At 40.3% G+C, this 21,906-nt stretch overlaps 1 protein-coding gene and 1 pseudogene across 6 annotated transcripts in view; both read right to left on the bottom strand.

Annotated features, from left to right (window-relative positions):
* The window catches only part of FAM204A (family with sequence similarity 204 member A), a 39,265-nt gene extending 30,979 nt beyond the window's left edge, over positions 1 to 8,286 (bottom strand). Inside the window, exons 1-5 of one of the 6 annotated variants that reach the window (XR_009612826.3) lie at positions 7,677 to 7,944; positions 3,192 to 3,433; positions 2,559 to 2,646; positions 2,388 to 2,418; positions 2,127 to 2,226 (exon numbers count right to left, since the gene is read on the bottom strand). Coding sequence is in view for 5 of the 6 variants with exons in the window: in XM_060641369.3 (XP_060497352.3) it covers positions 2,127 to 2,226; positions 2,388 to 2,418; positions 2,559 to 2,646; positions 3,192 to 3,433; positions 7,677 to 7,788 (573 nt within the window). In the remaining variant the exon portion in view is untranslated. Of the gene's footprint in view, positions 1 to 2,126; positions 2,227 to 2,387; positions 2,419 to 2,558; positions 2,647 to 3,191; positions 3,434 to 5,626; positions 5,955 to 7,676; positions 7,950 to 8,190 lie in introns of those variants that run through there. The other 5 variants (XM_060641367.3, XM_060641369.3, XM_060641370.3 and 2 more) reach the window with 5 other exon arrangements.
* Positions 8,287 to 21,208: 12,922 nt separating this feature from the next.
* On the bottom strand, positions 21,209 to 21,291 carry LOC145712543 (U4 spliceosomal RNA; annotated as a pseudogene).
* Between the last annotated feature and the right edge of the window lie 615 nt (positions 21,292 to 21,906).

Raw genomic sequence — 21,906 nt, 5'->3', positions numbered from 1 at the left:
GCCCATATCAAGAAGGGACAATTTCGTATATAAGGTAATAATAACAATCTGATACGGAGAGACTTTTAAAAAAAAAAAATCTCTCAAATTTTCTACTCTTCAGAACAGTTAAAAATTTTAATTTAAAATTTAACTTCAGAGCCCTAACTTCAACTATGAAACTCGTTTAGACACTCTAAAGTCAACAGTTATGAAAAAACATAACAAGTGCTATAATTAATTGAAGATCAAAGACCACCTAATTCAGGAGTAAAACTTCAAAACAATTTCCTATGAGAAGCAACACTGAACCATCCCTTCCCTCGAAAGAACAACCAGCGGTGGGGACTCTGCAGGTCGACCAGAGCCCGGCCCACCACCACAGCATGACCCTCCTCCCTCGTGCTGTAGAACAAGCTTATGCAGTCGAGAGCATCCTTCTCACAAAACCAGTCCTCCCAGCCCACCACAATCACAGGGGTCCAGAACAGGACAACGGCACTTTCAAGTGCCGACCAGCGCTTCTGCGGTGAAGCCAGACGACTGAGAATGGGGTCATAAAGCCTGGGTTTTCATGGGATCTTTTTTTGGAGGCATTTAAGCACTTCTGCACCTGCTTGAACATTTGTGAAAAAGAGATTGCTCAGAAGCAGCAATGATGTAGGAGAAAGTGATCCTAGTTTCAAGTCCCCAGTGCTCTAGAACTTGACGACAAGAATTCTTAGCAAAGCTGGAATCAAAAGGTTTACATGCAAAGTTCTGCTGTCAGTTCCTTAACGCACGTGCCCTCAATGATGCAATACCCCCCAACGATGGGTTTACAGTCTGAGGTCTATTTCACAAGAAATATTGATTAATCAGTAAATGGTAATGGTCTCTGTGTACACACAGTGATCTACAGAAATGATTCACGAAGGAGGAATCTGTCTACACAGGCAGGATACAATATACCTGGGCTTCAACCAGGCAGGCCCCTGAGCCTCTAGCCCTACCATTCAGTGCTCAGTTTTCATGCTCCTGGAGTCCAGGATGTGAATATATAAGTTACTCACTCATTCAAGACTCTACTAAGGATTCACATCATCTATAGACTGAGGATGTCCAACTGTGTATCTCCAGCTCAGACTGTCCTGAGTTCTTGCCTCATTTTACCAACCGTCTCTCTATTCCTGCCTGCTCATACCACCCATGCCCTGAACTGAACTTTGGACAGAGGCCACCCCAAATCTTCTCCCCTCCCCAGCCTTCCCATGTTCGTAACTAGCATCACTATTCATACCACTGCTGAAGGTAACACTTGAATGGCTCTCTTTTCCCTCCTCACGCCCCAAATCCTCTCTATCACTTCACAAGCATCAGAGGCAAATAACAAATACTGCCAACTCTCCTTCTACAGTAGACCTCAAATCTGTCCACTCTTCTCCATCTTCTGTAGCACCATTCTTGTTCAAGCCACCGTCCTCTTGTGCCTAGAAGAGACTCTTACCTATTCTCTTCTTGCCTACTTTTGCTGATCCACAGTCTATTCTCCACGCAAGAGCAATCTTTTTAAACACAACTTCGATCATATCACTCTCTTAACTTAAAACCCTTGAATGACTCTCAACTGCACTGTAACTAAAACCCAATTCCTTACCAGGGCCCTTAAGGTGCTTCATGCTTTGGTTCCTGGCTGCCTGCCTCTCCAATCCTATCCTGGGCCACTCTCCTCCTCGCTCACTCCATTCCGGCCAGGCAGACCTTCTTACAGTTACTCAAATGTCCCATGATGACTCTTTCTTCCCCAGGACCTTTACGCAGGTTATTACCTCTTGACGAGAATTCTGTGTACAGATGGTTCCTTCCTATCCTTCAGGTCTCAATGGAATGGCATCTTCCAAGAAAGACCCTCCCTGACCACCTAAAGTGGGGTATCCATTTTAAATTTCTTTACAACAATCCTGTTTACTTCCTTCTTAACAGACTTTTTTTTTTTTTTAATTATTTATAACTACATATTTACATGTTTACCTAGCATCTTGTTGGCACACAGGAAGTGTTTTAACTTTTTCACTGAATTCATTACAAACATTTTCAAATTACAAGCACTGCAATTTTCAAACATTTTCTACTGACTAATCTAAGAGGCCATAAAAAAAATATCTTACCTTTTCAATTTTTTTCTTTTTAACAGGGGGGTCAAACCTATCATTGATTCCAAAGTACTGAGTAAGCTCCTTCCACTGGGCTTCACTTGAGGTCTGGGCACTGAAAGAAGAGACAAGAACTCATTTTTAGTGTTTTTAATTGGTCACCACAATTACGAACTACAGAAACTAGTTCCTATGTTTCAGAGGTAAGTAGTTCAACTATTGGTAAAGGTTTTACAATACTGTCCAGAGTAGGCGAACATTTTAAATTCTACCCACCTTTGAGACTCTTCTTCATTCTTCAATTTACCTGAAAAGAATTCACAAAGTGTCAATACCTGAGTATTCATTTGTTATTTCAAAATTATGTTTATTAAAAATTGTTGAGCTCAATTAGTCACAACTTAACATTAGCACTACTGACAACTAACTTGAATTAAAACAAAGCACCTTTCCTGGAGCGTTTTCTTTTCCTTCTTCTGAATCCTGATGCTGAGCTTTTCTGTTCAGAATGTTTTTTATGCAATTCTTGAAATTTCTATATAAAAGTTAAAACAAGAAAAACAAGAAACAAATACATTTTGAAGCAAGGCACATATTCAAAAAATTACAAACATGTTACGGATTAAAAATATATTCTAGCATTTATAAAAATACAAATTTAACAAAAGGAGTTCAGTTCTTCTTGAGATACTCTATTCTCTAAGACTCCTTCACAATCTGAGTTTTTATCTTCATCTATTTCTACCTAAGTCAATCTGATTATCTGAGAGTAAAATTCAATGACTCATACAGATGACAAAGAGATCAAATTAGGATAGAAACTCATGTATTATGTTAGGCAAAGTAGCTAATCCTACCAGTTTTTTTCTTCCTCTTTTTATAAAAAACAAAATAAAAATGAAAGCAAGTACCTGAGTGGCCAACAGGTTGACCACAGACCCACAGAGTACTCTGAGTCAATCTTCTCTACCTCTCATCTCCCCAGAACACAGGCGTTCTGACCACGGCAGAAACACACACAGGAGCATGCACAAACACACAGGCACCGGCTTCAATAAGAACACATCACAGAGAACCTACATTCCACATATTTAAGGGAACTCCAGAGGGGCACTCTTCATAGGCATTTACATTTGCCTCCACGTCGGGTTTTGGTCCATCTGTAGGGAAATCGGAGATCTCTGTTTTTGTAATGGTCCCATCTTCGTTATCTTCCTGTAAGTTAAGTCCAGAGTTCTTTAATGGGGCTTCATCTTCAGAATTCAACTCAATATCACTTTCATTTAGGCCAGGAGGTAGCAGCCCACTCCACATCTTTTCTTCTAAAGGGAAAAAGATGAACGTAGACATACAAAGTAGAAATGGAAAGAAATTTAAAACCCCAAGAGTCTAGCAATTATCCCAATGGTTTGGGAACAGTCCACATATGCTTTCCTTCTTTTAATCTAAAATGGGATGGGATGTACCTTCCGTATTAAAATAATTGAAATCTTTGCTTGGATAAATTTTTTTTTGTCTTGTTTAAATCTGTTATAAGACACACCTACAGATGAATGACTTAAAGAAAATAGGACCTGGATCTCTAATATATGGATAATTTTGTCTAAAAAAAAAAATAAATTCAGTAAAAGCATTCATTGTTCAAGAATGTTAAGGGTCTAAAAACATACACTCACACAATTTAAGATTTATAATATTGTATTTCAAGCTAACACAATTAAAGAAAGAAACTAAAGTCGGATTTTCACCAGTATTTGAAATTGGAACTTTCAGGGGACTTATTGTCTAAGGAGTAGAAGAACAATTTTCACAGGAAAATTTTTAGGCTGCGCAGGTAGTTTGAGGAAAGCATGGTGGTAAAAAGAATGTCCTAGTTTTTATTTTTACACTGTTTGCTAAAATAATACCAAATGGAGTATAATCCTAACCATTTAATAAAAACATATAGCTTTTTTGAATAAAAATACTGTATTTAGGAAACTAGGGTGAAAGTTCAGGATAATATTTATCATTAGCTCTATGGCCCATTGGTAGAGAGAATATTAACCGCTGTTAAGTTCATCAAAAGTGATTTTTAAAAATTGGGAGTTACAAGCATTTGCTAAAATTATGATAATTGAGTACATTTTCACTACTAATCTCCTGGCACAGTCTATTCTAGCATACATATTCAGTCAAAACCACTTGGTTCAAAAGATGCCTTAAAAAAGAGAAGTTGGTTGTACTGCTCATGATTTACTCTCAACTTCAAGGAATAAATAAAATGCAAGGATTGAAATATTTTTTGCTGAGTTTTCTGCCTCCTATTGTGATCAACCTAATGAGAAAACCGTCACCATTGTCTCTGAGACAAAAAAAAAGCATTACGGATTTCGCACTAATCTGAATAACGGATTCTTGATAACCTTTAAGGACCTCCTCCCAGGTCAGAAGAATCAGATCTTATTTCTGGCAGTTTGGGTGCAGCCTCATCAGTTGTTAGCCCTCTGAAATAGCCTCACCAAAATACTCTCTGGGTTTTTTAAGAAGGGATCTGATAGCTAACTGCTCCAATTATAATCCTCGCCCCACCACACACCAGCAAATCATTTTCACCACCTTTGACCCGCAGTTTTTTTCTTCTGTGATACGAGGATAATTATATTGGGTACAGGGTTATTCTGAGAATTAAATGAGATAAGCTATGAAAACGCTCACCACAGTTTGGGAGGTTCTAGGGGCTGGATCAATGCTAAGCTCTTCTTGCTATTAGTATTCCTGTGACCACACATTACATTTTTATAATTTCTATTGTGGGTGGCGACATTCACAAGGTAGGTAGTTTTGAGGTTTCTAAGGTGGAGGTGCATTCGCTGCATTGATACAAGTCATTTACTTCCCGGATTTCCACCATCTAACAGAAATTTCTATAAAAAATAGTGGCGTCTGGTTTCCTGAATGGAACAATAAAACCAGAAGCAGGAAGATAATGGAGCCCAAGTTTCAAGGCTCCTCTTTTGCACAGGTCGTTCGTTCCAAAGCATTATACCTAATTTTCTATTTAGAATCTGTATTCCTTTTCTTAAGGAGGAGACCCAAAATTACATAAGCTCCAAGCCCCGTAAGGCCTGGATCCATCCTAAACCTGACCTGGGGGTTTTCATAGTTGGAATGGGTAATAGATGCTTTGGTAGCACAAAAGACATCACAGGAAATATGCCACTATTGAAAAATGGACGTTATGCTATCAACAAAAATATTTCTAGCGTTCTGAGGAGCAGACGGAGGGGGAATGATAAAAAGCACCAACGTGACTTTGCCGCTGACCTATAATATACCTTTAGGCTCATTATCCATTTCGGAACTGAAGGACAGTAACAAATTTCAGATTTAGCTTTCTTAGCACAACTGGGGCTCTATGTTTGAAGCCGCTGTTTCTCTCCCCTGTCCACAGCGTCTTGTGCATGGCCACTGTGTGCCGGGCACTCTTTAACACATGGGGACAGCAGTGTACAAAACGGGCAAAAATACCTAACCTCGTGGAGCCGACACTCTACACACACAGCAAGCCTCTGTCCGTCAGCAGCCAAGTACGACTTGGCCCACGCCGTCAGCTGTGGCTGCTAAGGAAAGGCAGGTGCAGTTTTTCCACTAGAGCACTACTTCGGCGTCCCTACAGGGTGGGTCTACGCCTTGGGCATCCAAACGTGCCTCACGCTGGGGAGCACTGTCAGTTGCCCTGGAGTGGCCTTTCCCCGCCGGCTCTCCAGCATTTTTTGATCACTTTTAGACTTCCTCACAATCATCTGTTTTTAGCGCCTGTTGATGTGGCATTAAGGGTTGTCTCCAGGAGGACACTGGCTGGTGTGATAATTCCTTGCGTGTGCCCACAGAGAAAAAAAGAAAAATCAAAATAAACTTTAAATACCAGATTCGACATCCAAATCCATAAAATAAGACAAAATTCAAATAATGCACGTTTCTGAACTCGATTCCCGAACATCTTTAAAGGGATGTTCAAATGTCTGTGCCATTCTCCTGTGACTGTTTAAAACATAAAAAAAAAAAAAAAAAAAAAATAGACAGAGGGACAGACAAAGGCAACTCGACGACCACCGACAAGCACAGATAAGTCACTGAGGAGCCTGCAAGGTTGAGCTGTCCACGTGGGCAGCAGCCGAAGTGTAAATCAGCCAATATGAAGGGGCTGCTTCGCGACTTGCTTTGGGTTCACGTTTGAAAACAGTCTTTAAATTCGTAGCATCTATGTCATTCACACGCTTCCAACTGTACTACGTTCGGCCTCCTGTTACCCCTGTTTTGGCTGCTCCGAAAAGTGACTCTCTAGTTGTTTGAAGCGTCCCTCACCCCGTGCCTTATTTTAAAGCAAGTCATTCCAAATTACCCTTTCAATGTGAAATCTACTCAGCCATTCTCAAGAGACGTGATATACGAGTCAGAGGCAACACTGATTAAACCCCAGTACCCCAGTAGATAAGGTTTCTCTCTTCAACCCAGCCACCATAGCCAAGATTTCTAGTTTTCAGTAAGACTGCGTGTCAGACAAAACACCGGAAAGATGCTCTGGAGAAAGCAAAAGGGACTCCAGTTACAACACAAGAAACAACTAGAAAGAAAAACAAATCAAGTCAATGCTATATATGGCATATAAACAATGTGACAGAAACTCTTTTCCCGTTAATCCTTACAGCAACCTTCCACTAGGAATCACTATCTAAATCCCTTTTAAGGTGAAGTAACTGACTTGCCTGATGCATTGTGACCTGTTTGTTTTAGAAAAACAGAACTGGATGGCTTCAACTCAAAAGTTTTTAGAGGGCAGAGTTTGAGCAGTAATATATTCCTGGAGACAAAGATTTGAGAGTGTATATGAAGAATGACCTTAGCCTGTAATTCTGTTATCATTTGATCAAGAAAAAAATTTTTCTCACTCTTTAAGTGCAGAAAGTTATCTCAGATGCTATACTAACTTGTATACATAAAACTCACAGTCAGAGGTGTGGGTAATAATGTCAAATTTTCTGGAAGATCAGGCAATTGCCTGTCACCAAAACCCAATCTGAGCAGTTTAATGGGTAAAGGTCTCCCGTCTCTGATATTCTGGAATTTCAATTCCACTGTCACTATATGAAGCTGTCTTATTTCCCGTATTTTATATTCAATTAGACATAACCACAGAAATCTGAATTTTGTCTGATCTGAATCGAATCTTGACTTTTGTGTAACACTCATAAACCACCATCCACCATCAATGTTAAAACAATTTGCACGATAATCCGTTTCTGTGACTTGGAATTAGTTACTTAACAACAACACTTTTAAGTATGCATCAACATTCAGGTTCAACTGAATCAGAGGCCTGACTTCCAATTTAAGGTCCCAATCCGATTACCCAAACTATTTAGCAGGACTTTGTACGTATGCGTATGTTTCAATGCGAGGCGGTATTTGTTTAATCCAGGCCTGGAAAACACGTCCCAAGACCCTGCATGGAAAAGACTGACCGTTAACCAATAACATTTGGCGGCTCGTTTTTCAGTCGGATGCCGCCGTGAGAATACTTACTCCAAGAGGGTGGCTCTAGAAAGGTACACCTCTTCCTGCAGGGCGGCACCACCCCGAGCTCGGCAGGCTCTCCGGCGGCAGGGCCACGCTCGGATCCCCAAACGGGAAGCATCCCATCCCGGGCACAGAACTAAGCGCCGCACAATCGGGGGCAGGACGTCTAGCCTGCTGACACTGGCACTAACAGCAGCTCTTTCCCCGGGATACAGCAGTTGTAAACAGGAGCGTGCTTCCCCGAAGGAAAGCCTCTTCCCCCCCTCTCACTTCGGGGTGGGACGGAGAACCCCTCTGCCACCAACAAGCTCGGGAAGGCGCTGCGACGCCCCTTCCGAGCAAAGCAGAGACCAGCCTCACCAACGCTCCCGTGGGCCCCGGCGGGGGCTTTGCTGTCTCGGCCGTGAGGCCGTGAGGCCGCCCATACTGGCTCGCCCGCTCCCCGCACCCGGCCCTCCCGGACCCGTCTCGTCGGAGCCCCGGCCGGCGGAGAGGCGGCCCGGCGATCAGCGGTACTCACCCGTCAGGAGCCGGCCGCCCGGCAGCCATCTTATGACCCCGCCAACACCGCGCCTTCTCATTGGCTCCGGCATCTCGGCCAATGGGCTGGGGCCGTTCTGGCCTTGGGGTCGTCATGGCAACCGGCCGCGCTTAGCTCCGTTTCGAAATCTATTTGCAGCAATGGATTCGTCTCTTTGTACTTCTTTTCTCTTACCGTTTCCCCCCTTTCTTCTAAACGTTTTTAAAGGCTTTGTTTTTTTTTTTCTTCCCCATTCCCTGGGGCTCACTGGTGTTGGGGGTGAGGAAAGTATTGGCTTAGACTTTGAACTAAGTTCATTCTCCAAGGAGGGAGGTGCTCTCTAGGCTCTCCTGGGAACGTTTCCATTCATTCCTCCTTTTACCCCTCGCTCCCGCTTTCTTCCCTCCCTTCCTTTTTTTTTTTTTTCCTTCTGTACGTATTTATTGAGCAGGCACCGTGCCAGCCTTGTTTAGCGGAAAACAGTCCCGACTCCTGCTCTCCTGGCGCTTACCATCTGCTTCACTGACCAGAAGTGTGACATTGGCTAAAACCTTGAGCCCCTTTTCCGTGACCGCCACTGGTTCGGGCCCCAGGGAGGGGCTTGGGGTAGCGTAGAAACTAAGAAAAAAGAAACCCAAAAGAGCGCTATGAAGAATATAAAGCAGTATAATGTGATAGTGATGGGAGTGCGCGCTGTTTTAGAAATGCTTCCATTTTTTGAAATAGTGTTCTGTAATAAGACTAAGAATATTTTCCTATTTTCCAGTGTCGTGAGGATGATAAAAGAAAATACGCATAGTCCGTAACACATTGCCTGGCCCACAGTAATATTAAGTCTTAGCTACCTGTTGTCACTGTTGGTAACGTGATCAATAAACTTTTCTTTGAAACATTCTAAAAATGTGTAAGAATTTTTCATCGCACTCTAATATATCATGATTTAGTGTAAACAGATGTTTTAGCTTATTAGTTAGCTACCCATTACCTCACCCTCAGGTCCCAGAAGGATATGCCAGGTTTATGGAGTTTTCTGTAACCCCAGAATCATAGTAAAACCTGAAAGGACAAGCTCAGGTTCCTAAAGTCCTTTCTCATGCTGACCTCTGAATCTAGAACGGAAGCAGGTCTGAGTGATTTCAGGATCTGTGTGAAACCCTCCTGGTCGATTGTGCCCAGCTTCCCAATAGCATTTCCCCCCAATCCAAATCTTTAACAAGTCAGGCAAAGAACTGATATGTATGAAAACGTTGCTGTAGCTGTTGCGTTTGAGCCTCTTAATGGTGGGTCTTGGTCTGCTCAGGCTACCATAACAAAATACCACAAGGCGGTGGGGGGCTTAAACAACAAAAATTAATTTCGCATAAGGGCTGGGAAGTCTACGATCAAGGTGCCGGCAGGCAGATTTCATTTGGAAGCCTCTTCTCTTGGCTTGTGGGCAGCGGCCATCTTGTGGCATGCTCAAGGTATCTCTTCGTTTGGTGTTTGTAGAGAGAAAGAACACGTGTGCGCAGGTAAAAGCTATCTGGTGTGTCTTCTTACAAGGACACTAATCCTAGGGGACCAGGGCCTCGCCCTTATGACCTCATCTAACCTTAATTCCTTTGAGGGCCCCATGTCCAAACGTAGCCACACTGGGGGTTAGAGTTTTAACACAGGAATTTGCAGGTACATAAACATTCAGTTCATAGCCAATGCTGTTGGTGGAAATGTGACCAGCATGGAGAAAGAAAGCACAGAGGGCGAAGAACTGAGACACAGGGTAGGCGGCAAGTGATGTTGACCTGTTCAAGAACTATCTGGATTGCTTCTATATATATTCCATCAAAGAGTCCTCATTATTCAGTGCATATAAATGTGCAAAGGGTAGAGAAGGAATATAATTATTCTAAAAGCCTACAAACAGCAGACCTCATATGAAAATATTTAGACAGTTGGGGCGCCTGGGTGGCTCAGTCAGTTAAGCATCCAACTTTGGCTCGGGTCGTGATCTCATGGCTCATGATTTTGAGCCCCGCGTCGGGCTCTGTGCTGACAGCTCAGAGCCTGGAGCCTGCTTTGGATTCTCTGTGTGTGTCTCCCTCTCTGCCCCTCCCCCACTCATGCTCTGTCTCTCTGTCTCTCTCAAAAATAAGTAAACATGAAAACAAAAAAAGACCCGGAGAGTCCTACTCCAAAAAAATGTATTTTAAAATTCAAAATTTGAGAATTCTCAATCATCTGTTTATCACCTTATTGGATTCCTATAATAAATGTAAATAGCTCAGACTTTTCTTCTGGCTCTGGTTGTAAGACTTCCAGTCTATGAATATCATTGTTTTGCCAGTTTTCTGGGGGAAATGTCAGTCATTTGATTTATTTTAATCAATAAATTTACCTTGCCTCCAGCAAATTCCTGCCCTGGAAACCTGCCAAACCATGCATTTTGTGAATGAAATACTTGTATTTGTGAGATTTCTATGAAACATAGAATCGTTGAATACCTTTTACTAAATCATAGTGATGTGATGCAGCCAGTGAATTGGGCTTGAATTGGGCTGCATCTGGCACTAATTTCAAACATGTACATTTCATTTAAATTCTCAAACATATCTTTAAAATCATAAAGCAGTTTTTCTTTGCCAAGAAACATTATAGTTTATGAAGGGTTTCCCCTATATTTAGTTATTTTTTTTCTTAGTGTGGAGATTACAAGTCACACTCATGTTATAAAAGATTAATTGTGGAGGTCTTTTTTGGTAGCTGTTAAATCTCTGATTGATGAAAATTTCCCCAAATATAATGAAATCCCTTAAATATTTCTCAGTTTGGAAAACTGAATATGACTTTGTTGAACATAGAATAAATGTCCTTCTTGCTGAAACTGAGAAAGAGAATAGTTAATTTCCGTCTGTACAAAATGCTTCATTTTCTGCACCGAAGAAAAAGTAGTCTAGTGACTTACGCAAAAAAATAGAAACAAGGGAGTTCTGAATTCTAGGAAATGTGTGACAATTTCTCTGTGTGGATTTGTTGGCAAACTGAAGCATCCATAAACAAGGTTAGCCTTCCAAGAATATGTCGACCAGCTAACACCATGACATCAGCAAGAGTCGACATTTGAGGGAGCAAAATGTCTGTAATAAAGAATGTTGCCAAAGAAAAGCACTTTTGCTTTATTGGTCATGTCTGGTACTTTCAAACTCTTCAGTTCCAATAGATTGTACATAGGAAGGGAGGGATGGCAGGAGAGGAAGGCTTACAGAGCATTTCTGTATGCTAGATATTATGCAATTAATATACAATTTTATGAGGTAGTTCCTATTGAATCCATTTTACAGACAAGGAAATTAAGGCTTCAAGGGTTTAAGAAACTTCCTTAACGTGACACAGCTAGTAACATGGAAAACCAGGGTTTCACTGGACTCTGAAGCTCATGCTTTCTTCATTGTCACACACTCCCCCTTTTAAGGTGAAGTCCCTGAAGAATTCCAGCTTAGTACTGTCAGTAGCAAATCATAGACATCACTGCTACCAGGTGGGATGGGAAGCTCCCATCCTTTTCACGGGAGCTTATGAAAAGAGGGGCTTCAGGAGCGAAATGTGTCTTCTCTTTCCATTCCCCTTGGTACATAGTGACTGATTAAATGCCATTAGAGACATCTTCTTCGATCATTCTGGGTTTGCTACATTGAAGTCTATATTAGTCTCCCTTTTCCTAAGTCCTTCATCCTCCAAAATAGCCCACTGCCTGGTTAATCTCTCCACAAGAAGGAACATGTGTAAATCTTTTAACACAGAACCTAGCATGCAGTCAGTGGTCAGTAAGCATTAGTTTCCTTCCCTTATACATAAAAACTAAGGGGTGTGTGTGTGTGTGTGTGTGTGTGTGTTGCAGGGAGGAGGACTGGACAGGCAGAACACAGGGGATTTTTAGGGCAATGAAAATATGCTATATGACGCCATAATAATAGACACATGTCACTATACATTTGCCCAAACTCACAGAGTATACAACACCAAGAGTGAGCTCTAATGTAAAATGCAGACTTTAAGTGATTATGATGTGTCAATGTGGGTTTATCAATTGTAACAAATGTACCACTCAGTGGGGAAAATGGATTGTAGGGGAGGCTATGCATGTGTGGGGACAATGAATATGTGGAATATTCTCTGTACTTTCCCCTTGATTTTGCTGTGTACCTAAAACTGCTCTAAAATATTAAGTCTTTGAAATATCAAAAGAAGAACAATAATTCATTACTTGTGAAAATTTTATGAAATCCAAATTTTAGTGTCCTAAATAAAGTTCTGTTGGGACACAGGCACGAACAAATGAGTACACAAACGCTGACAGATTATTGGATTAATCTGTCAACATCTCTGTCGTCCTAACTATGTGCCCAATGATCAGCGCTTTGCTAAGGTTTAAGGAGAATACAAACGGAGCATATGAACTGGCTTGTCAAGAAGTTTGTTGAGGCGGCTAATGTGCTTATAATTTTAGGGGTGCCTGGGTGGCTCAGTCAGTTAAGCATCCGACTTCAGCTCAGGTCATGATCTCACGGTCCGTGAGTTCGAGCCCCGCATCGGGCTCTGTGCTGACAGCTCGGAGCCCGGGGTCTGCTTCCGATTCTGTGTCTCCCTCTCTCTCTGCCCCTCCCCTGCTCATGCTCTGTCTCTGTCTGTCTCAAAATAAATAAAAACATTAAGAAATTTTTTGAAAATTAATCATTTGACACCATAAGTACTGAAATTGTGAGGTCCATGATGTAAGTATAAACTACAGAAGTTCTAAGAACAGAAAAGTAAGTGAGGTGTAATTAGGCACATGCTATTTCCCTTTCTCTTTTATACCTGCTGACCTTCTTTTCGTCCTTCAAAACCTAGATCAAATATTACCTTCTAAGTTAAACCTTCTCTGACTTATGCAGTTCATGCCTCCATAGTCCGAGGCCTTCATAATACTTGAAAAATAGCACAACTAGGGCTTTATTCCGTTGAGAAACAATTCGTTGTCATAGGTCAGTCTACCTCAATAGATTGTGAACCCATGTGAAGGCACAGTCCTTGCCATATAGTGTCCAGCAAATGTTTGTGGAGAGAATGGATGAATGACAAAAGAGAAGATGTCAATGCATGGAATGAAGAGAAAAGGGGAAGGTGACACAGGAACATCACGTGAACCATCGCAGAGAGGCAAGAATGCTGTGGTTTAGGTTGAAATGGAAGCAAAAACATTGGGTCAGACTATGGGATCCTTTCCTCAGGCAAATAGACAAGTTCCGCCTGGACTCAGTGAGGGAATTAGAGAATTCTGATCAAGGGAGCGATGGTGCAGATTTTCAAGGGAGATGAACGTTACAGTCTTGTGAATATGAAAGATGGATATGGAGGCGGTTGAGCCAACATGACAAGCACATGGCTGGCAGACCATGATGGCATGAGTGGTCAGCATCTGGACAAAGGCAGCGGTCATGGAGGATGGAGGCAAATCGAGCAGCAAGTCTAATATTTTCCTCATTCATTCATTCATTTCCTTTCATTCTTGCTTGCGTGCCTTTGACCTATTTTTGCTCCCTGCTTCCATCAATTCATATTTTGCATTCCAGTTTTATAAATTCAACCCAACCTTCAGGGATGCTTCCTTTGCCATGAACTCTGAACTCCCATAAAACATTTTCAGTTAAATCTGTCTTTCAAATACCACCCCCCCCCCCACACACACACACAAGTAGCCTGTCACACCACCTCACCTCCTTTCCACCTTCAGCGCCACATATCCTCCATTGACTCCAAAGAATAACAAAGCTCTTCCAGTAGAGTGCTGGTGATAGGTAGTCTCCTCCTGGCCTGCTTCCAGAATGACCCAACACATTTTCCTCTTGGTGCAGAAAGAACATAAAAAGTGCTCTCTGCTTCTCCTTTGATTCTGAACGGTTTAGAGTATTGAAATTCCACATCGGCTAACCTCTTCCTCACAGATACAGGTACACCACCTAGAAACCTCTTTCCAGTTTTAGCCTAGTACCTTCGGTGTCTTGTTTTCCCTCATCTTTTTTTGTGACCTATAAAACACCACTACCCACCACACTAATCCCGACTGCCAAGCACAAGATGATGATGTGCTTGCAAAGAAAAAGAAAGCTGTTAACTCTGAAGTGAAATAACTAATTAAAGAACTTGGCATCTCACCTGAATGTGTCCAGAAGAAGTCTTTAGAATGTCTTCCAAAGCTTCCACCAATCAGAGTCAGGGAGAGTCATTTCTTATTCAGTATTATTATTTAATTATTTTGTCTTATTTTATCGCAATGTGGCATTATCTTCTATGGCCTGGGAATCGAATCGGCATTTAGGATACCGTCTCCGGTGAAATGATTCTGAATTTCCTGCAACTCTTTGGAAGTAAACACTTGAAACAGTGTATTTGCTAAACTGAGGACATCCTGAATGATCTGCCCCTTACAATCTTACCCTTGCAAGGTTCTGTCTTGGAAATTGTCTTGAGTTGCGTTCTATTTTTAAACTTTGGCTAAGTTACCTATTTTATTTGAGTTAAAAAAAGCACATTCCACTCTGTGGTCTTGAATTGTAGACATGTTCTCAGTGGATCCGAGGGCATCTAGTACTCAGCCACACAGACCTTGTCACACTGCCCTCCCAGCCTTACCTGTCCCTAGAGCAATGTCTTCCCTCCCCCCAAGCTCACTTCCTACATCCCCTCTAGAATGTCATTTTAATTTATATATTGGCTTTTTACATTTATCTCTTTGTCTTATATTTTAGTGATCACTATAAGGATTACCATTTGTATCTTAAATATTTCACAGACTACTTAAGGTTGACATTTTAACAGTTCTTATAACATGTAGAAACCTGGAAACCATACAGGCCCGTATACTGTTCTTGACCCATCTTTGATGTTGTCGTATGCATTAAATCTACATATATTATAAATCCCAAATACAGTGTTGTGTTTTGCTTTAAAGCATGTATGTATTTTAAGGGAATAAAGAGGGAAAAAATGGTCTTCACATATTTACTATTTCCAGTGCTCTTCATCTCATTCTGTGGACCTGAGTTTAATCTGGTTTCGTTTGCCTTTATTCTAAAGAATTTCCTTCAGTATGCCTTGTAGTGCAGTTTTGCTGGCACTGGATTTTCTTAGTTTTCTTTTATCTGAAAATAACTTTGTTTTGCCTTCATTCTTTTTTCCAGGTCAGGTTCATTGAAGTCGCATTTACCTACAATAAGATTCACCCATGCGGTGCACAATATATAAGATTACCTAAGATGCATATAATCTGCCACAGTCAATATACAGAACATTGCCCTCACCCAAGTTCCTCTATGCCCCTTTGCAGTGAACCATCCTCCCACTCGCAGTCCTGAAAAACACTGAGATGTTTTCTGTCCTCACAGTTCTGCCTTTTCCAGAGCGAAGCCGCATAAGTGAAATCAAATAGCATGTAGCCCTTTGAGCATGGCCCATTTCACATACCATCACACATTTGAGGATCATTCATTTTGAATGTATCAGCAGTTTGTTCCTTTTTACTTTTAATGTTTGCTTATTTATTCTGAGAGAGAGTGTGTGTGTGTCTGCGCAAGTGGGGGAGGGGCGGGGAGAGAGAGACAGAGAGAGAGAGAGAGAGAGAGAGAGAGAGAAAATATCCCACTGATAGGGCAGAGCCGAATGCAGGGCTCGAGCTCACAAGCCATGAGATCATGACCTGAGCTGAAATCAAGAGTCAGGAGCTTAACCGACTGAGCCACCTAGGCGCCCCCAGTTTGCTCCTTTTCATTGTTGGGTAGTATTCCATTTAGGAGCTATAACAGTTTATTCATTCACCCGTTGGGGGTTCTTTGATTATTTTCCGTATTTAGCAATTATAAATTATACACAAAGATGCTAAAAATACTCTCATGTAGGTTCCTGTGTGAAGAAAGGGTTTCATTTTTCTTGAGCCCATACTGAGGAGGGGGATTGCTGGGTTGCACGGTAAGTTTAACTACATAAAAAACTGCCAATTGTTTTCCAAAGTGGTTATGCCATTGTTCATTCCCATCAGCAATGTATGGAAGTCACAATTGCTCCACATTCTTGTCAGGGACAATAAAAACATGTAGCCACTCTAACAGGTGTATAGTGATATCTCATTGCGGTATTAATTTTAATTTTCCTAATGACTAGTGATGTCTGTGACTTGTCTTTTGATTTTCTTAACAGTGTCTTTTAAAGAGCAAAAGTTTTCAATTTTAATATAGTTTACTTCATTGATTACATAAAGAAATTACGTTTCTTTAAAAACAAAAAGCTTGTGCTTTTTTTGTGCTGTGTCTAAGAAATATTTGCCTTACCCAAGGTCGCAAAGATATTTTTCCTCTATTCTATTCTAGATACGTTGACAGTTTTAGACTTTAGATCTGTGATCCAGTTTAAGTTAATTATGCATATGGTTCAAAATATAAGTCAAGGTTGGGGCGCCTGGGTGGCGCAGTCGGTTAAGCGTCCGACTTCAGCCAGGTCACGATCTCGCGGTCCGTGAGTTCGAGCCCTGCGTCAGGCTCTGGGCTGACAGCTCGGAGCCTGGAGCCTCTTTCCGATTCTGTGTCTCCTTCTCTCTCTGCCCCTCCCCCGTTCATGCTCTGTCTCTCTCTGTCCCAAAAATAAATAAAAAAACGTTGAAAAAAAAATTAAAAAAAAAATATATAAGTCAAGGTTTATATTTTGGCAATTTGTTGAAACTATTTCATCCACTGAATTGCCTCTGCACTTTTTCTGAAAATCAAATTGATCGTATTTATGTACTGTACTCAATTCTGTCCCATTGGTCTATACATATATACTTTCTCTAATAACACACTGTCTTAATAACAGTGGCTTTACAGTGAGTTTTGAAACTGGGTAATGCAAGTCTCCCAACCATATTCTTTTTTTTCCCCAAAATTGTTTGGGCTATCTAGTTGTTCACTTTTTCATACAAATTTTAGAATTAGTTTTTTAACTTCTATAAGATATATGTATATACTGCTGAGGATTTGATTGAGAATGCATTGAATCCATTGATCAGTTTGGAGGGAACGGACTCCCTAATGTTATTGAGTCTTTGAACCCGTGAGCAATTTATCTCCTGATTTATTTAGGTTTTCTTTAACTTCTCTCATGAATATTTTGTGGTTTTCAGCCTGTAAGTCATGTACATATTACAGATTTTGCCCAAGTATTTCATGGTTTTTCTGCTATATTGTACATGGGACTGTTTCCAATTTCAATTCCCAACTGTTCATTTCTATTAAACAGAAATGCAGTTTAAAAATTTTGATCACGCAGGGTGCCTGGGTGGGTTAGTCAGGTAAGTGTCTGACTCGGGCTCAGGTCATGATCTCACAGTTTATGAGTTCAAGTCCTGCGTCAGGCTCTGTGCTGACAGTTCAGAGCCCGGAGACTACTTCAGATTCTCTGTCTCCCTCTCTCTCTGTCCCTCCCCCACTCACACTCTATGTCACTCTCTGTCTCTCTTAAAAATAAATAAACATTAAGAACAATTTTTTTTTAATTTTGATCCCACACTTGAGAAGAATGTGGATTTTTCTGTTGTGTGAAGTGTCCCATAAGTGTCAATTAAATCAAGTTGGTGCATACTGTTTACGTTTTCTACTTCCTTATTGATTTTCTACTTGTTCAATTAATTATTGAAGAGGAAAGCTGAAATCTCCAACTGTTATTGTGGATATGTCTATTTTTCCTTTCATTTATACCAGTTTGCTTCTGGTATTTGAAGCTAGTTTTAGGTGCATATATATCTGAGTTTTTAAGACTTCTTTATGACCTCTTTGTCATTATGTAACAGCTATCTTTATTCTCAGCAAAACTCTTCATCGTAAAGTCCACTTTGCTTGACATTTATATAGCCACTAGTTTTTTTTATAGTAGTATTCTCATGGCATCTTTTACCATTATTTTATTCTTAAAACACTGATGCATTTACATTTAAAGTGTGTTTCTTATAGACAATGTATACTTGGGTCTTTCTTCTTTATCCTATCAATCTCTGTCTTTTAATCATAATTGGAATGTTTACATTTAATGTAATAGTCACATGGTCAGATGTAAACCTGCTGTCTTTCTAGTTATGTTCTCTTTGTTCCACATTTTCTTTGTTCCTTCTGTGCTTTTCTCTGTTCTTTTTTCAGGCGAGCCCGTGATTCCATTTCATGTCTCCCTAATGGCTCTGTCATTCCTTCGACCTCCAGCTACTTGTTTGCCTGAAAACTTAGTCTTCGGAGCACTTTCTTATTTTTTAGAGTAGAAATGATGTTCTTTCCAGTTGCTACAATCTGGGTGGAAGTAGAATCCACTTTCATTTTTAAAGGATATTTCTTGCTAGAGTTTTTCTTTCATCATGTTAAAGCTGTGCCTCTGCTGCTTTTAGTTTCTGTTGTTTCTGATGAGATGTTAGAGGTCCATCAAATTATTGTTCCCCAGTATGAAATGTGTCACTTTTCTCAGCTGCTTGAAAGATTGCCTCTTTATCTTTAGTTTTCAACAGTTTGACATTAATGTTTCTAAATGTGCAGTTTATATTTTGCATATTTTGCTTGGAGCTGGCTGAACTTCTTGAACTAGAAAAATCATGTCTTTAATCAAATTTGGAGAGTTTTTAGCCATTATTTCTTCAAATACTTTTTTATCACCCATCCTCTCATTCCAGTCCTCATTTTGTTATTGTTCTGCAGGACCCTGAGGCTCTGATCATTTATTATAATTTTTTCCCTCTATTCTTCAGATTATATCATTTTTAACGGTGTATCTTTAGGTTGTCTGATGTTCTTTTAAGTCATATCCATGCTGTTGTTAAGCCATGCAGCAAAATTTTTATTTTATGTATTTTATTTTACGGTTCCAAAATTTTTATTTAGCTCTTTTTTAGAGTTTGTATCTCCTGACTGATGTATCCCCATGTTTTCATTTGCTGTATTTTCCTTTCAGCCCTTAAGTATAACTATTTTAAAATTCTTATTTCTTTATTCCAACATGGGTCATCTCAGGATTAGTTTCCACTGAGTTTCCTTTCTCTTGAAATGGCTCGTGCTTTCCTGTTTCTCTATATAATAAGAAATTTTGGATTTCATCCTGGAAATTGTGAATGATATGTTGTAGAAACTCCAGATCCTATTCTGTGCCCCCAAAGAACACCGTTTTCTTAAAGCAGGCAGTTAATTGGATGAGCCCAGAGTACAAGCTCTGTCTCCCCATGGTAGGTGGAAGCCCAAATATAAGCTCAGTTATTTTAGCGTTGGGCTGCTTGGAGTCTGTCCTTCACCTGAACAGTTCAAGGGTCATCCAGAGATTTGGGCATAGTTTAAATGTAGAATTTAGGCTCACCCTCTCTATCACTCTTGTTTTCAAGATTCCCTTTTGTTTTCTAGCAGCTATGATTGACCTAAACCGTTTCCCCAGTAAGACCAGATTTCTGTCCAATATCTACCTTTTCTACACTGTGCTAACTATGGCCTTTCCTCAGAATCAGAGCAGTAAGACAATGCTAAACTCATCCCTTGAAATGTTTTTCTGCCAAGTAACCAACCTCTCCAGTATCTGGCTGCTTTCATTCACTCTCTAGGGCCTTCAAGAAGTTATCTTGCTTCTTCCAGAGTCTAGAGGTATTATCAGTGGAAAGATTGGTCAGACAGAGCTTGCTTGTCTATGACTGGGAGTGGAAGCGTTTCTAATTCAGATAGGTACATATGTTCTTAAACATCCTTGTTTTTCCGTGGAATCTTACTGTTGTTAGACTTTATTCATTTTAGGTTATACTCGTTAAGATCAAGGGCTGATACTTTTTACTTGGCACGGCCTCAACAGCTGCATTGCCCTAAGGTGGTATACAGTGGGCCCTTCGTAAACATTTAAATGATGAATAATGAGTAAACATAGCATACATTTTCCCTTACCTATACAGAATACATTCAGAATGTATACAAAATATATTCTTGTTGAGAAAAATTATTCCACACAGGAACATTTAGTTAATAATTGCTATTTTACAATTTGCCTTTGGAAAATTGCCTTTGGAACTGAAAAAAAATGGTGAAATTTCTTTCAAAAACACAGAGCCCCACTTTCTTCTATTTTAAACTGGAGTTTTAATTTAATTTATCCAACACTGATTTAATATCTGTTAGATGCAAAGCACTGTGGGAAATACTGACTGTTTTAGGATGAAAGGGAAGGATAATTGCATAAGACAGATAAGACATGGTCCCTGCCATCCAAGAATCCCAAAGCTAGTGGGGAGACGGACAGATGTAAATAACCTTAATACGAAGCAGACAATGGTAAGTGCTATTTTGAGATTAGAACAAAGTGTTTTGAGTACAATAAGTAGGAGGCAACGAAATCAAATAGGGACTGCAGGACAGTTTCTTGGTAAAGGAAGGCTATAGGCTGGCCTTGGGAGGGTATAAAGAACTTAATAGGTATATCTGGTAGGGAAATTCATTTTAGGGAAATTTGGGAAATTTAGGTCACGCTTAGGAAAGAGTAATATGGTTTAACTGTAAGACTTTGGACTTTGCAGTCACAAGGATACACGTGACTATGTTCAACTTCCTAACTTCCTAAACCTGAACCTCAGTTTCATCATCAGAAAAAAATGGGAAAGTTAGGCGGTCAAACCGTGGAGGGCCTTAAAGACGGGTTGATGGAACTGCGCAGGCTGGCGCAGGGACGCGGGTGACCAGGCTGCACAGTGACCTATGTGACAAGTACTTGCAACAGCACTAGATGTGAAAACAAACAAACAAATGAAAAAAAAACCTGTGTTTTCTGTTTCAGCTATAGACTCCAGAAAAATAGAAAAAGAGGTTAAAAACATACAGGATTTGGCCACAGATTTTAGGTAAGAAAGGAAGAAGTGAAACCCAGGGAGTTTCATAGAAACAGCTAGAACCAGATTGTAGAGGACAGTTAATGTGAGTTTGGTTTATGCTTTGGGTTCTGTTTTGCCTATATAAAGGCAATGAGCGGACATATTATATTTTAGGAAAAGTTTTCAATTAGCAATAATCGCGCCTCGGATAAACCTCATTGGCTACGATACTGCCACTGCGCAAAGCTATATTTTAATATAATCATAAATGGTAATGGAGCTTTAAAGATGCTGAGAGAAAAAACAATTTTCAGAGTTTTCTAATTTTCCCCTCAAGATTTTATTTATTTATTTGTTACTTATTTACTTGCTTACTTATTTATTTTTAGTCCCAATATTATTCTTATGTATATGGGAATCAGTAGGAGTGGGAAGACTTGGGGTTTATAGATTTTTCCATGAAAGCACGCAGTTCTAAACTGGTCATTTTCATTCCAGAACTTTTCCCTCTTTTCACTTACACTAGATGCTCAAGAGAGGGACCCTTCATTCCTTTCCACTGTTTTATTCCAATCCTGTCGCTACTTTCGTATTCTTCTCCTTGTACTGGAATTATATATAGCTTTGCGAAAACCTGTCGTATAAAATTAAAATTGCTTTTCCTTTGAGTATAGTAGCTGCAGCATCCCTTTGACTGGTTGAAGAATGTGTCCTGAGAGGCAGGAAAAGTCTTGCATGGTAAGTTACAAAAGGCAGGACTTCCCTCCCAGAAAAAGTGGCAAGAGTTTCCTTGGCCAGGGCTTTAGCAAGTCGTATCAGAAGCTTAGAAGTGACCATGGGACTCAACATTTTCAAATTTTTTA

The sequence above is a fragment of the Panthera onca genome, chromosome D2, assembly GCF_046562875.1.
Source record: "Panthera onca isolate mPanOnc1 chromosome D2, mPanOnc1 haplotype 2, whole genome shotgun sequence".
NCBI lineage: Eukaryota > Metazoa > Chordata > Mammalia > Carnivora > Felidae > Panthera > Panthera onca.
Note: the sequence above shows the minus strand (reverse complement) of the source record. Positions and strands in the feature narration are given on the sequence as shown.